General features: G+C 29.8%; 2 protein-coding genes across 5 annotated transcripts; both read left to right on the top strand.

Annotated features, from left to right (window-relative positions):
• Nucleotides 1-554: 554 nt before the first annotated feature.
• On the top strand, nt 555-5,155 carry Tfb1 (transcription factor B1). The gene is made up of 8 exons (XM_033332002.2): nt 555-718; nt 1,637-1,839; nt 2,125-2,326; nt 2,439-2,595; nt 2,675-3,220; nt 3,298-3,625; nt 3,696-3,871; nt 3,950-5,155. The coding sequence occupies exons 2-8, from the start codon at nt 1,686-1,688 to the stop codon at nt 4,070-4,072; spliced, it is 1,686 nt and encodes a 561-aa protein (XP_033187893.1). The 5' UTR covers nt 555-718; nt 1,637-1,685; the 3' UTR covers nt 4,073-5,155.
• Nucleotides 5,156-5,568: 413 nt separating this feature from the next.
• Nucleotides 5,569-13,956, top strand: LOC117155722 (uncharacterized). Of its 4 annotated transcripts, none has more exons than XM_033331994.2 (10): nt 5,569-6,206; nt 6,736-10,356; nt 10,460-10,869; nt 11,020-11,046; nt 11,141-11,278; nt 11,351-11,472; nt 11,540-11,664; nt 11,756-12,039; nt 12,130-12,312; nt 12,401-13,956. In XM_033331994.2, the coding sequence occupies exons 2-10, from the start codon at nt 6,984-6,986 to the stop codon at nt 12,650-12,652; spliced, it is 4,914 nt and encodes a 1,637-aa protein (XP_033187885.1). In that variant the 5' UTR covers nt 5,569-6,206; nt 6,736-6,983; the 3' UTR covers nt 12,653-13,956. The 4 variants fall into 4 exon arrangements, with proteins under 4 accessions (XP_033187885.1, XP_033187883.1, XP_033187887.1 ...); XM_033331992.2 differs by having other exon boundaries at nt 10,457-10,869; XM_033331996.2 differs by lacking the exon at nt 11,020-11,046.
• The last annotated feature ends 1,301 nt before the right edge of the window (nt 13,957-15,257 follow it).

Below are 15,257 nucleotides of genomic sequence, written 5' to 3'. Positions count from 1 at the left end.
GTGCGTATATAAATATATTATAGATGCAAATGACTTTATATTTACAAATCACGCGAATAAGAAGCAGCCAATCAGTGCACTGTAATTTATATTCTGCTCAATTCTATGAAATTAAAATAGAGGGCATCTTTTTTGCGTATATTTTTATTACGATGCATAAAAAGTTATTTCTTCATATGAAATCGTCATCAATATTTGGTATCTTTACTTGTTTCACTTAATAAAAATTTCTAATTTGTATATTGCTATATCATTTATTTATAAATACGTAGGATTTGTGTTATAATTATCAAAATCAGGTATATTTCAGCGCCCTCATGTAACTACGCATGCTTATATTATATTCTACAGATATAACTTACGCTGTTTGAGTCAAATTCATAACTTTCGTGAAAGAAAATATCATTATTTGTCACTTGGATCTGTATTAATTATTTCAATTCAGAATATATGAATATAGTGCATAGTTACAGGCGATATGTTTATTCAGATAAGAAAGAAATAAGAAAGGAATGTTTTAACAACAGGAAGCGTTACAGAAGTTTAGTCGAACAACAGAGTGCGGTAGTCTTAGCAGGTCGATGGTGCTATTCGTACCGACGATTCGTTTGCAGCCGTCTTTGCTTCGCGATGCGTCCACTGATGTGTGTTTCTGCACATGGCCGTGCCGCCCAACGGGCTTCTGCAGTGTTCCACGATTTTTCGCACTTTAACACCGGTAAATGGACTTATTATAGTTAAATTTCCTATTCTAACGATTAAAAAACACGCGTTCTGTGCCTTGAACTATACAAAAAGCGTTTTTCGTATTGATAGCCATAATTAATGAATCAAAAAGTGAGTCACGGGTAATATCGCATCAGTGTTTAGTTCACGATGTAGAGTTAGCATTTTTCCTCGATTTTCAAAGATCTCATTGTTTATAATATTACAATCGATTTTGCATAACTATATGTTATAAGATATTATTAACGAAATTTTTTTTTAAGTCATTATGTTGTAATGTAACATTCAAGGACGCACAGCGACAAATAAATCGTAATTCCTAAATATTAATACATCTTATCTAAAATTGCATAATTCAAATATGTTACATTATTTTATACGGAAATTGTAAAGATAAATACAATTATATTTATTTAGAACGTTGAGAAATTCAATACATTTATATTGTTTACTAATACGAAGATCATACGAAGTTCACGAAACTTTTTAATGTAATAATTTTTTCATAAATATATAAATTTTCATTAAGTGCAATAATATTTGAATTAAATTTTTTTTCAAATAGTTATACATCATGTATATTTGTTTCCTTCAGTATTTTATAGAATTGTTATGATTTCAAATATTAAGTATTTGAGTATTTCTTAAAAATTAATCATTTTGTAGAAACTAATTTTTTATATTATATGATACTATGATAAAGATTTGATTGATACTATGATTAATTGGCATGAAAATTTATGAATATAAAATTCAAATATAAAACAAGATTCTTTATTTTTATGCATTTATTTATATAGGAGACTTATAAATATCAGGATATACTTATCCTAATAATATTACATATAGTTATATATTCATAGGTCTTTCTTGTAAACATAACATACTTATTTTTAAATATATTTTTTAGGATTGTATTTATCATTTTTAGAAGAATTATATTATATATTACATCCACCATGACTACATCATCGGAAGATGTTCTAATGCAAGTAGGACAAGTTCGTTATAAAAAAGGAGATGGCACTTTATATGTCATGAATGAAAGAATAGCCTGGATGCTTGATAACAGAGACACTGTATCAGTCAGTCACAAATATGCTGACATTAAGTGTAAGAACATTTGTGTAAAGATCAAAATAATGTTCAATAAAAAGATTATTAAAGAAAACTCGCTTTACTATAACTTTACTACATGTTTTACTTTCGATGTACTAATAATTTAATTATTTATATCTATCTCTTTATGTTAACATATATCAAATATATATTTATAGTTTAATCTTTTCTATTTAATAGAGCAGTAGAATTGGAAAATTATCAAAAGGAAAATTTATATTTACTGATATTAAGTAACTCTTTGAAATTTAATATATTACACTATACCTTTCTTTGTAGTACAAAAGATATCACCAGAAGGAAAATCAAAAATACAATTACAAGTTGTATTACATGATGGTTCATCGTCTATATTTCATTTTGTAAACAGAAATGGGCAAGAGGCACAAATTAAAGATCGTGATGATGTAAAAGAACTACTTCAGCAATTATTACCAAAATTTAAAAGAAAAGTAAATAAAGAATTGGAAGAAAAAAATAGGTAAGGTATTTCATATTACAGTGATATTTATATCTATACTATTCATATACTATCATATACTATACTAAAATATATCTATATCATTCATGTATTAAAATGTATTATTTAACAGAATGCTTCAAGAAAATCCTGTACTGCTTCAGTTATACAGAGATTTGGTTATTACACAAGTTATTTCATCTGAAGAATTTTGGTCACAACATGCTGCAGAATATACCCAAGCTAAAAAAAGTCAAAGACAAGAAATAGGAGTAAATAGTGCTTTTCTGGTAAGAATTTTTTGCTATTAAAATACAAATCACATACTAGAAGAATAAATTAATGAATAATTCAATACATTATTTATAGGCTGATATAAAACCACAAACTGATGGTTGTAATGGATTGAAATATAATTTAACTGTTGATATTATAGAGTGTATATTTAAGACTTATCCAGCAGTAAAAAGAAAACATCAAGAAAATGTGCCTCATAAAATGTCAGAATCCGATTTTTGGACAAAATTCTTTCAGTCACATTATTTTCATCGAGATCGTATCAATGCAGGGACCAAGGATCTTTTTACCGAATGTGCCAAAATAGATGATCAAGAACTTAAAAAAGATATTCAATCGGGTATTGATGATCCATTGGTGGATATAACTTCTTTTGAGGATCAAACTCTAGATGATAATTATGGGAATGGACCTAGTAAATCTGACAAAGTTTCAGGAAATATTGTACATCAAAGTATGATTAAGAGATTTAATCAACACAGTATCATGGTTTTAAAGGCCAGCACTGCCAAACAATCTACACAATCCATTCAACCACAATTAAATGGATCAACGCCATCAGCAAGTAAAACTACAACACTGTCTAATCAGTTAGATGAACGACCAAAGACTAAAAAAGTAAAGTTATAATATGCATATACATTTTAATATAAAATAATACATCCAATAACAATATGTATATATTTTATTTTCAGCTTAGAATACAAGAAAAATTAATTTATGATGATCTTGATACCACTCATGATATTAATACAAATAATAGTGCACCATTAAATTTGAATCATATAGACAGGTATTTACATGGTCCAGTGCCAGGATATGGTAATACGGAACCAACGTCTGAAGAACTTCTTATGACATTAAATCAATTAAGAAAGGAAGTAAATGGTTGGCTGGCAGGAAATAGTATACCAAGGCAATTAGCAACATCATTAGTTAGTCCAGCTGCAGCAGTCTCTGCCTTAGGAGAATTAACTCCAGGTGGTTCTTTAATGAAAGGCTTTAGAGAAGAAAGTCTTGGACGTGAGTATATATTATTAATTGTAAATCGAGTTGATTAAAATATGTAATATGTCGTTTATGTCAATTACAGAATTAATACCAAAGGATTTAGAAAAAGAACTACGTAATGTATATGTGTGTACATGTGAACTTCTAAGGCATTTTTGGCGAAGTTTCCCACCTACAACTCCACAGCTTGAAGAAAAAGCCATTAGAATGCACGAAGCATTACATAGATTTCATTCCGCTAAACTTAAACCTTTTGAAGTAAGTTCTATAAATTTTTCACATTTATTGGTTTACGTTATATTTTTCACAAGAAATGTTGGATGTTTTCTTTTTTAGGATCGTGTTCAACGAGATTTTTCTGCTGTTAGTCAACATTTAACAAGTCATTTAAATCAACTATTAAATACAGCGTATAGAAAATTCGCAGTTTGGCAACAACGTAAGATGCAAATGAGGTAGCCATTGAATAATTTGTCGTACAATTAAAAACAACGTGAATAAAGCAAAGCAATATTGGTCATCCTATATATATTGCATTTTATAATGTTACCATAATTAGGGATTAATATGGGTGTATTTCACAAAAACCAAAGCTGAATCGTGTCATGCATCCTATGCTGCCACATACTGTTTATTTATTCTTACAAATAATTGTGTTTATTATTGTTTTAAAATTTTCACAAATATTTTACTTTGATCCATCTGCAAGCGATATTTCATTTCATTAATATTTTCATAATATAGCATATAGTTTATTTATTTACTTTTCATAGGTTATTGTATATCATGTTGCACGTCTTATATTAATCAATGGTTGATATGATGAAGCTACAAAATTTCGAGAATTTAAATTCATATAAAAAGATATTACATGTAGAATAAAGTTAATACTTATAAATTTTCAAAAAAAAGCTATGATTGCGTATGGAACGTCTAAAATTTATAAAATGTAACTACGTAGATGAATGTGTGTTAAGAGAAATATCTATTGTACGATATCAAAGTAGCTGTGATACCGCCACTGTATTATTAAGATGTATTAAGAGGTAAATTTCGTCGTTTTGTGAATGTTTATTTCTACATTATAAATATTCCTATACATGTTAATGGATTTAGAACATCAATCTTTTCTTGGTATATTATAATTATATGAACGAAGAGTATGTTCTATAAAAAGTATAAACGGAACAAATATTGTTTACCTGGAAATTTACAAACTATTAATGCACAGTGGCATCAGTATACTTTTTACGATATCTGCGATATACTCAACTAAGTGTCTTAATTGTTGAATCCTATTTTTTTTTTTTATATATATATATATTATTGGGTAAAGCAATTTGCAATTCGAGATTTCGTAAACTGCCTGCTCACTTTCTCTATAGTAGCAATAATTTGGCAGTTGCCGAAATGAGTGATATCTAACTTAATCAGTAAAAAACCTTTGAGATCATACTCGGAAGTTACGCTATGAATACTATTATAATATCGATTGTAAATATATTCTTACATTATCATTACAATAAATGTTATTATTATGAATTAGTATTTAGTTAATAACATCCTATTAAGTGACTAATTGCTCTTGTTATTAAAATATCAAGTTCATTAAAATATAAAATTACGGTACTGATCAACAAGTTATACATATGATGTACTCATTGTGTACATGTGTGCATAAGTCTCTTAAATCTTATCTAAACTTTCAATTTTCATTTAAACTGTATATATAATAAGATAAGAAAAATGTCAACAAGTTTAAGGTATATTCTTACTGGTTAATGCAAAAAAATAGCTATCTCTCAGGAGAAATGAAATTGCTTACAAGTAAGCAAGTTATCAAGGAGGTAAGGTATATCAAGTGGAAAAATGTTCGGTGCTGAGTTTCTTGAAAAATCCCGCTTGTTGATCCCTTTCTCTAATCCTTAGACAGTAGATGGCGCAGTTTATTGTTGATTTCGTTCAAAATGGCGGCCTGTAATGGGCACTACGGGGTAATATTGTTCAATTCCCCGCGATAAATGACCCTATGCAAAATTAACTCGCCACGGTGTATGTGCGAGTACCGAGTCTAGGGTGTATCCGGAATGTACACTTTTCTTCGAATGGTCAAATCATGTGAGCAGAATCACAGCGCCAGCCGATCGAGTGTCGTGCATTGGCCAAGTTTGTGTAGCCATATTTATTGTGTTATTCGGCAAGACGTTATACTATCTTATACACCGGCAAATGTAATTGATATCCAAGACATATGGCTATTTATTATTAAAGGTAAAATCATCGTTTCAGCATTCGCTTTTAATAAAAAACGTGGCGATTTCATTACCCCTGATGAATGAAAAGCGATTATATGAGTATACATATAAAACATTTAAGGACCTTAGTACAATAGGACATGAAAAGACGCTACATTGAGTTCTTTCCGATTCTTCAAAAGCGGCGCACATTTGTTGTTAGTTTCTTTTTAGACCACTGTTTCTACAATTTACAAACGGTGAAACTTGTGCAATGCATTAAAGTTTGTATCTGTTTCTCTTGTTATCCTTAGTAGCACACGTTGTGTTGTGCGATGCAAAGAGGATTTTACGAAAAAGTGAGTATTTTTTTTATTAAAAATATAATTATGTGCTATTGTAATTTCAGTTGGTTAATTTATGTATTTATTTAATTGCAATACTCTAAACGAACAAGTGAAGACTGTGATAAAGAAATTGGTTATATATCCATTGTTGTGATGTATCACTTGACAATTTATATACTAAATGACGTTGAGATGGTGTATTATACAATTGTATATTAAATATCTTTTTAAATATTTTTATAAAATTTTCTTCACTGTATTAATAATATTTGTGCAAATGATATTATTCTTTCTGTCACAAAATCTTTTATTAGTCACAAAGCCTAATGGCTAATTACAACAATGTCATATTAGTATTTTAAATAAAAAATCAGGTGTTTAAGTATCTTATATAATACAAAATGCATTATATATATATATATATATATATATATATATATATATATAAATAAAAAAACAAGTAAAATATTTATAATTTATTCTATATAATACTTATTTTATGTTTGATTAAATTGTATATAAAGACTGTGTATTTTTCCAGAAAAAGATGGAGGAACTATTATATCATATTGTCAGTCCTAATTATTGGATAAAGATATATAGACTATATATACAGTGAAAAAGTTTTTGATAGTTTTTTTCTATCTATATACAAGAAATAGATGTACAAAAGATTTGACAAAGAGTTGTGTTATGAATGTCAGTAACTATATGTGTAACATTTCTACATACAAAGGCCTGCTGTACGTGGACCAAGCAGGCTAGGCACTACCGTGCCAAGCTTGGGTAATGGATCCCGTTCGTCCGTGGTATGCATCATATAATCGTCTTACTGCAAGTAGTGCTACCAGTACATTTCAACCAGCGACTTCAAGCACAAGCAGTGACTTTGTATCTCATCATTTAGCAACGGCTGCTACTCAAGCAGCTCCTTCAACAACAACGTCACAATTACTTTTACAAGCTGCTCATACAACAGCAACTCTGGCGGGTCAGCCATCTTCATTTAACCCAGGGGGGTTTTTGTCTCCACCCCCTGTGGGATATGATGTTTTTACACCATTGTTTCATCATCCTAATCCTAAACAAGCACATTATGTTACTCAACATAGACAAGCTCTTGCTCAGGCACAAGTGTCAGTAACAAAACAAAATACTACAACAGAATCTGATATTCCTGTATTAAGAGAAAATTATAGTTCAGCACATCAACCAACGTTTTTTGAACACCAGGGTGCAGCAACGTCACCTACAACATCTACATTGGCTTGGACTCATCAGAACAATACACAATTACCTAGTCCATTTGGTATTTTGCCTCATGAAAGTGTTGTTCCTTCATCTCCAGGGCCATCTACTACAAAGCCAGCTAGTGGTGTTTATGAAAATACGTTTAATTCTCAATTTGCTACAACACAAACTATAAATAATTTAAATTCTCAATTATCTACATCTTCTGTTCCTGCTGCAGATTTTAAATCATCTAATTTCCCAGATAATAAAAAAGCAGTGAATGTAAGGCCTCAATCACCAGCAGTAAATGTGAAATCAGTAGTATCTACATCACAAACAAACAGCAATCAAAATTTCTTTCAATCAGTACCTACCACATTTAGTTCCGAAACGTTAGCAAATAATTATTCCACTGGAAATGGAAATCAAACTCCAAATGGGAAAGTGCAACCTACTCTTCAACATCAACAATCATGCATTGTTTCAACTACAAATAATGCAACCAATAAAGAGTATAGAATTCCTCAACCACCTGCTAGGTCAGTTGCATCAACAACTATATTTTTAAATACATCTGTCAGATCTGTGTCTTCACAAATTCAAGATAAGCAGTCCACACGAAATTTTGCTTCACCTCCAAATAAAGCAACTTCTACATCTCAACAGAACATACAAACTAAAGCACAGACAAAAATCTATCCAGAATTAAATACACACAGTAGTGAACATAGACGAAACGAACAAACATCTCATGATAATACTCAATCATCTCCTATCAGCTTTTCCATCATGGATTCACGTGGTTTGAATTATACTGCTGGGAATAATACAAATTGTACAAACACTAGTGGAAAACTCAATAATAATCAAAGAACTCAATCAAATAACAACTTACAGACTCATTCTCAACAATCACAACAACAACAGCAATTTCATGTTTTAAGCCAACAACAACAGCAGCAGCAACAAACATCATATAGACATTATCTAACAGGATCTACAACTGATCCTGAATATCATCACTCAGGAAGATCAAAATCTGCAACTTCCACTGATTCTGCTTATTCGTCTAACAATTCAACACAAAATGGACCTGATTGTAGTGTTGTTGTACCAAGAAGGCCAAGTCCATTGCAAGCGCATTCGCAAGCAAGTCCATTGGGACATGTCCCAAGCCCTGCTTATCCTATGTATAATAGTCCAATGGCTACTATATCTTCTCCTTCACCTTTACAACAACATACAGAAAATGGAAATCAATGTTCAAGTGGACCACCATATAAAGGAACTGTTCAACAAGTTACCCCACCATCACCATTAGATGTTACTGTTCCACGACCGGCGTCTCAAGGTCAGGTTGTTTATTCATCAGTTATCACAAGAGCTTTAGGTACTGCTGAAAATAAAACTAATTATAACACAGATAGCAAAAATTATGATAGACAGCAACAAGATTTTTCACAAGCTCAGAAACAAATTTGTTGGGAAAATGATAATCGACAAGCAAATAGTCATAGAAAATTTTCTGTTACTCTATATACTGGTGGAAATTCTGAAGTAAATCCTCAAACCTTGCCAGTTCAACATCAAGTACAACGAGTATTAAATGTTTCTGACAGACAACAATCATACTTTGACTCCAATCAAGTAACTTTACAAGATTTAAGTAGTTGTAGGGGAGATCCTATGAGTATTGTAAAGAATTTGCAGACATTACAACAAGGTTCTTGTCAAGTACAACAACAACAACAAACTACTGTGTCTGTTACTCCAACCGAACAACAAAAGCAAGTAGAAGAACGACGCAAAGTAGATACTACAAATAAGAAAAGAAAGAGTTTAGAAAAAAGTGGACATAATTCTTCGAATGAAATAAGTGGAACAACAACAATGACAGAATACCTAAGTAGGATACCACCACCTGCACATCATAATACAAATCAACAACAACAAAATGGTTATTTTGATTTTGAAAGATGGAATTTACCTCCACCTCCTGCTAAAATGTTTCCTGGCGCAACAGGTGCTTTCAGTTCACAATCAACTTTGCATCATTCAAATAATTTTGTTGGTACTCCAGCACATCAACATCAATCTTTGATGGTGTCTCATCATCATGCTCCACCTCCTATTCCATATTTCCCTGCTTTTCATATTCCACCAAGCCATCATCATTCACACGAATTTCAGTCTTCTGTTGAGATTACTCCTATTGGTTTTGGCGAAAACACAGCAAATCAAAATACTAATTTTAATCAAGATATTAGAGATGATCAACCTAAAGTAATCGTTCCTAACATTGAAGAAGAACTAGGTTTTTTACAACAAAATCAGCAACCAATTCAAACCATGAATATCTTAAATAAAGATTTTAAACAATCTAATAAAGATCCTAATTCAGGATTTATGACAAGTTATTTGAAATTTTTACAAGGAGAAAGAGAACCTTCACCTCCACCTGCAATACGTGGTGGTAGGAAAGCAACTTGGAGCAGGTCAAAACCTTATATTCCTGTAGAACCTAATAGATCAATAGAAAGTTCAACAAATGAAGAAACAGTAAAGATGCAATCAGAAAAACCACCTCCACCTAAAGAAACACCAGTAATTGATTATACTAATGATCCACGTTATTTTCCTTTACCCAAAGAACGGAAGAAGCAGAATTTTGATTCAAGTGATGATGGTTTTACTAGCGATGACGATTTTCTATTTCCGCCTAAAAAATCAGATAAAAAAGTATCAAATACGAATACTTCCAATGTAACAGAAATAATAACTATGAAACCAGAAGGTAAATCTAAAAAAGGGAGACCAATTAAACCTGGAGGACCAACAGATAGAAAAAGAAGAGCTGCAGCAGCTGCTGCAGCAGCAGAAGCAGCAGTAATTACCACAAGTGGCAAAATTTCCAAAAAGCATGAAGAAGGTAATATGTATATATATATATATATATCTTTTTTCTTTCCTTTTTCCAGATCAAGACATATTTCGTAATTGAATAATTTTATATATATATATATTTGTAGTAGATCCTTTACTTTTACCTCCAAGGCGTGAAACATCTAGAAGAAAGGCGAAGGAAAAAACCTCGGTAAAGCAATTTTTAGATCGACAACAGGGTATAGATTATTTTGATAATGATGAAGAACAAGGTGATTCTGATTCTGATCCTGCTTGGACGCCCGCTGTAAGATTAGTTGGAGATGAGGAGGAAAAAAAGAAAAAACGTGGGAGACCTGTTATTACTAAAAAAAGTAGAAAAGTTCTGGAAGAAGATGATTATTTTTCCAGTGATATTGTTATTTCAAAGAAGTCTAGTAGGAAAAAACATGAAACACCATCCAAAACTTCTAATGTCACTGGAAAATTGTCTTGTAAAATAGACGAAAAACTTTTAGCGTGTATCAGTGATGAAGATATTGATATTTCACCATTTAAGGTATATAATATAATGATTTTATTATTATATAATTTTGATTCATGTATACCGAATAATACATAGAACTGAACAATACAGATTATAAATATTCATCATATATATATATGTAAAGTAAATTATATTTGTAATATATTCTTATATTGCATGCAGCATTTTGAGGATGAACTAGATGACGTGGTAACTTTTTATGATTTTATAAAACAAGAACAGTAAATTTTAATGAAATGTTTTAAATATTTAATTTTTTGTCATTCTATCATATGTTTTTCAGTCAGGAGAATTTGTCGTAATCAAGGCAGATTTAGATGAAGAATATCCTCCACTTTGGAGAATAGATGGCAAAACATTATTGCAAAAATATGAGCCATTTAAATCTAATGGCAAGACTTTATATCGAAACATATCTACGGTAATACATAATAAACTTTTGGAGAATGTTCGTTTCTTTCCTATTAATGTATACATATCAATTATGTTTTAGTACTCGGGTTGGGCACCGCAAAATCGGCATATATATCAACAAGTTCCAGTAAAATTTTGGCAACAAGGCAAAACGGAAACTGTAGTAGAGTTCTTGAGAGACGAAATGATTATTGATGATAAGTAAGTTCTTTTTCATTAATATTTGAGAAGTACATAAACAAAGAAATTACCACTCTTTTCTTTTTAGCGAATGCATTGACAAATCTATGAAGGACACTGAAAAATATCAAGATAACTTTGAAGTGTATGTTCAAACATTGATTTCACAAGCTTTGGATTCTAATTTTCTTACTGAAATATTTCAAGAACAAGGTATAATTGCTATTCAATATTAAAATAATATTATTATATGTGTATAATTTCACATACACAGTTTTTATTTAATTGCGTTTGATCCGAGCAGATGATTATTTCTTATCAAACGTTAAGACTGTTGATGAAGTAACAGAAGAAAGGAAACAGCGGTTTCTGTCTACAACAAAATGGCGTTCAAATGTGATAAATGCAATATCAACTTGGCCATGTCTTAATGTTCTTAAAGATTTACCATTTACTGAATATAAAGGAAAGTCATGTGCTGGGTGCCAACAGCATAAGATTCATGCTAGAGTTCTATTGTATGGTCAACCATATAATGCAACTACATTGGAAGGTTCTCCGCCTGATCCAAGGATACCTCAAGAAAAGGTATTTAAATTATTTTTCCTTCATTGTTCATCTTTTAATAAATATTGTTAAAAGTTTATTACTATAATTCGCTAATCATTTAATTCTTAGGATTTTTTATTATGTCGAGTATGTCAAGCAAAGGTAGCTCTATACAATAAAGTAGCACATCAAAAGTATTTGACGTTTTTGGAGTGTGCAAGACGGGTTGCAGATAAGCGAGTAGAAGATCCTCTTAAAGATACCACAATAATATTAAACGAATTACTAGCAGATGAAACATGGTTAAATCAAGTAAGTAAATAGTAAATATTTTGTTGAAAAATTTTATACTGCTTGAAGATTAATTATAATAATTAAAACAATATGATTTTTTTTTCAGTTATTTAAGGAAGTTAGGACAATCTGGGCAGAAATAGATAATTTGGAACATCAAGCAAAAATAAAGTCAAGTTCAAGATCAACAATATCTTCCACAGTGAATAGTGCAGAGGAAACAAATGAAAGTGTTTCAACAACGCAGTCATCTGGAATGACTGCTAATATTTCGGATTCACAGGTGCCTACACAAAAAACCGAAAGGAATTCTGAAACAGTGTCTTGCGATGTGCAAATGAGCAGTATACCATCTTAGTGGTGCTATAATAATCGATATTGGTTTCATTTTATACAATACCTGAATACCATTAAACATTTAGTGGTATATCGATTTAATGGACATGATGTTAATACCAGTCTTGAGACCAAACAATTAAGTATTGTATTTTGAGGATAGTAAATATTTAAATTGGGTTAATACAATACGCTGTGACAAATGGTGAAGATAAATATTAATGTATAATCAAGAAATTGCAGTTATAGTGATAAATAGTAGTGAACGACGAGGTAAGTAAAAAGGTGACTTGCGTATAAACATCAGACATGTAAAATATTCATCCCCGCGTAAAAATTAGAAGTGAGCCCGAACTTTGCCATTGTAATAGCATGATAATAGAGATTTACGAATGTTTGTGTGCATAGACATTTAGTTCTAGCATTTGTATCATGATAATCTTATGTAATAACAAGGTCTGATACATTAAGATCTGAAGAAGAAATATGAAAGACAAATGATTTTAAAATATAAAGTGATAAGATATGATATATAAAACATCACGACCTTCTGTAATATATTTACATACATCACACTCTCTATACTTATGAAGGTCTGTTTTCTGCAAAGTGCAGAAACTGTTATGCTGTTTGTTCCTGTAATTGTAACTTCTAAATTCATTGTGAATTTTCTTTATAATATAGCTTACATTTATCTTTTTTTAATGATTTGACAAATTTTAAGGATATTTATATGCACGTTAATTTGTATATAAACAGATCATGTAACTACAAAATTTACACATATAAAATATGTTCAAAATATTAAGAAGTGTTCCAAAATAGCGTTATCTTCATAAAATGTTTCATGGCGAATGCAATATTTTGAAAACGTGCATTGTTTTACATATAGAAATCATTAGAATTTTGTAGAACATTTGTATATAAAAATAGTTTTAAGAAGATTAGGAATACGTCCTATGCACTTTTGGTTCATCATGTGTTGATATGGAAATTTGATCAACTACATGTATTATATCTTCCATTGTAACAGCTTAATAATTCAGTACCAAGTTTCTAAGTTCTTCCATTCTTCCATCTTAAAATAACTTTTACAGAATAATTCCATTCTCATTTTACGAAATATGAACAAAATATTATCATCATTTTAGATCATTTATTTTTGTGAATAATCTTGTAACTTGCAACATGCGCATATTATGTATGAAGTATGGATGAATATTGCATAAAAAATGTATCTATTTTCATAAAAATTCTGGTAATATCAGTGCTTTAAGATCTCTGATCTAATGAGCGAAATTACATTTTTTACTACTTATTCTATAATCAGAGTTTACATCATATCTTCCTTTTCAAATCTTACATAATAATCAATGAAAAGTAAACAAATTGTTAATAAAGAACATATAAAATTGAATCAAAATTTGTTTTTCTTATTTGGAAGCGTCTAAGTTTCTAATATATCTTTCAAAATTTAATAATTATGATAGAATTTTATTTTATTTAGTAATTACGTAAATTTAATGATGTAACTATTAAAACAAGCTTTACTTTATTCGAATATTGTCAAAAATTTTGAAATATAAATATATTTTATCATTAAGGACGCTTTTATGGATATCTATCAATAGTTAATAGAAAATTAAGAATAAAGTAATAATTGCTAACAATTTTTCTGTATATTAAATGTTATACTCCAAATTATATTATTATTATGTTAAAATAATTATTGTTTCATCTTTATTATAGTGATTATTATCATTATTGCTTAATTCTTAAGTTTTCGATCTGTTCTTAGCTTTGTTAAGAAAAAAATTCTCTAAATATGAGAGTGGTGATATGCGTGTGTGGCGCGATGTATTTTTCAAAGACGATATATCAAATTATATTTGTAAATTATAAAAATATGATGGTAAGAACAGAGAGGGGGGTGATGACTGCTATGATGAAGCTATAGAGTTTTAGACATCTTTCATATGCTACAATAAATTGAAATTATTGTATTAATGATTGTCGTCGGGTTACCGAGTTGTATAATAAATTATTTCAGAAAACTATTAACTTGAAACCTAAAAATGCGGGCATTTGGTCATTGACGCAATAATAATAAAGGAATGTATACAGTTACAAAATATTTTCTTTTTAGCAAATGTGCCATGCAATATTTCATATCGATAAAGAAGCTGGTGCTATATATACATATATTTATTTATCGTCCAAATTATGCAATTAACAATATTTCAATCGTTTCAGTTGAAAATGCATGAGAGCGTTATCAGTCATTTGTTTTTACGAAAGTAACAAAAAATTAAAAATTAAAATATATATAGCACTAGCTATAAAATATTATTGCCAACAATGTAGAAGTTAATATTGTTATATTGTATTCTTTTTCAAACAAAAGTGTATGTTTATTTGTTCAATTGTAAACTTATTAATTTCTAAATCATGATGAAGATCAAGCATAGTCTCTTAATCATGAGGTTACAGTATTTCTGTTACTACGATTTAAAAATGAAGATATGATAAAAAAAATAGCGAAATATTACTTGGGTAATTTATGTTTTTATTAATCCTTTTTCAATAAAATGACAAATTTTACACAACATATTGTTAAATTGTCTACC

This window comes from Bombus vancouverensis, chromosome 6, assembly GCF_051014615.1.
Source record: "Bombus vancouverensis nearcticus chromosome 6, iyBomVanc1_principal, whole genome shotgun sequence".
Classification (NCBI taxonomy): domain Eukaryota; kingdom Metazoa; phylum Arthropoda; class Insecta; order Hymenoptera; family Apidae; genus Bombus; species Bombus vancouverensis.
This window is presented reverse-complemented; position numbering and strand designations above follow the sequence as displayed.

Coding starts and splice junctions, on each gene's coding strand:
- Tfb1 (XM_033332002.2), top strand. CDS start 1,686: ATGACTACATCATCGGAAGATGTTCTAATGCAAGTAGGACAAGTTCGT. Junction 1,840..2,124: donor CAAATATGCTGACATTAAGT/GTAAGAACATTT, acceptor CTTTCTTTGTAG/TACAAAAGATATCACCAGAA. Junction 2,596..2,674: donor GAGTAAATAGTGCTTTTCTG/GTAAGAATTTTT, acceptor CATTATTTATAG/GCTGATATAAAACCACAAAC.
- LOC117155722 (XM_033331992.2), top strand. CDS start 6,984: ATGGATCCCGTTCGTCCGTGGTATGCATCATATAATCGTCTTACTGCA. Junction 11,279..11,350: donor TATATCGAAACATATCTACG/GTAATACATAAT, acceptor ATTATGTTTTAG/TACTCGGGTTGGGCACCGCA. Junction 12,313..12,400: donor ATGAAACATGGTTAAATCAA/GTAAGTAAATAG, acceptor TTTTTTTTTCAG/TTATTTAAGGAAGTTAGGAC.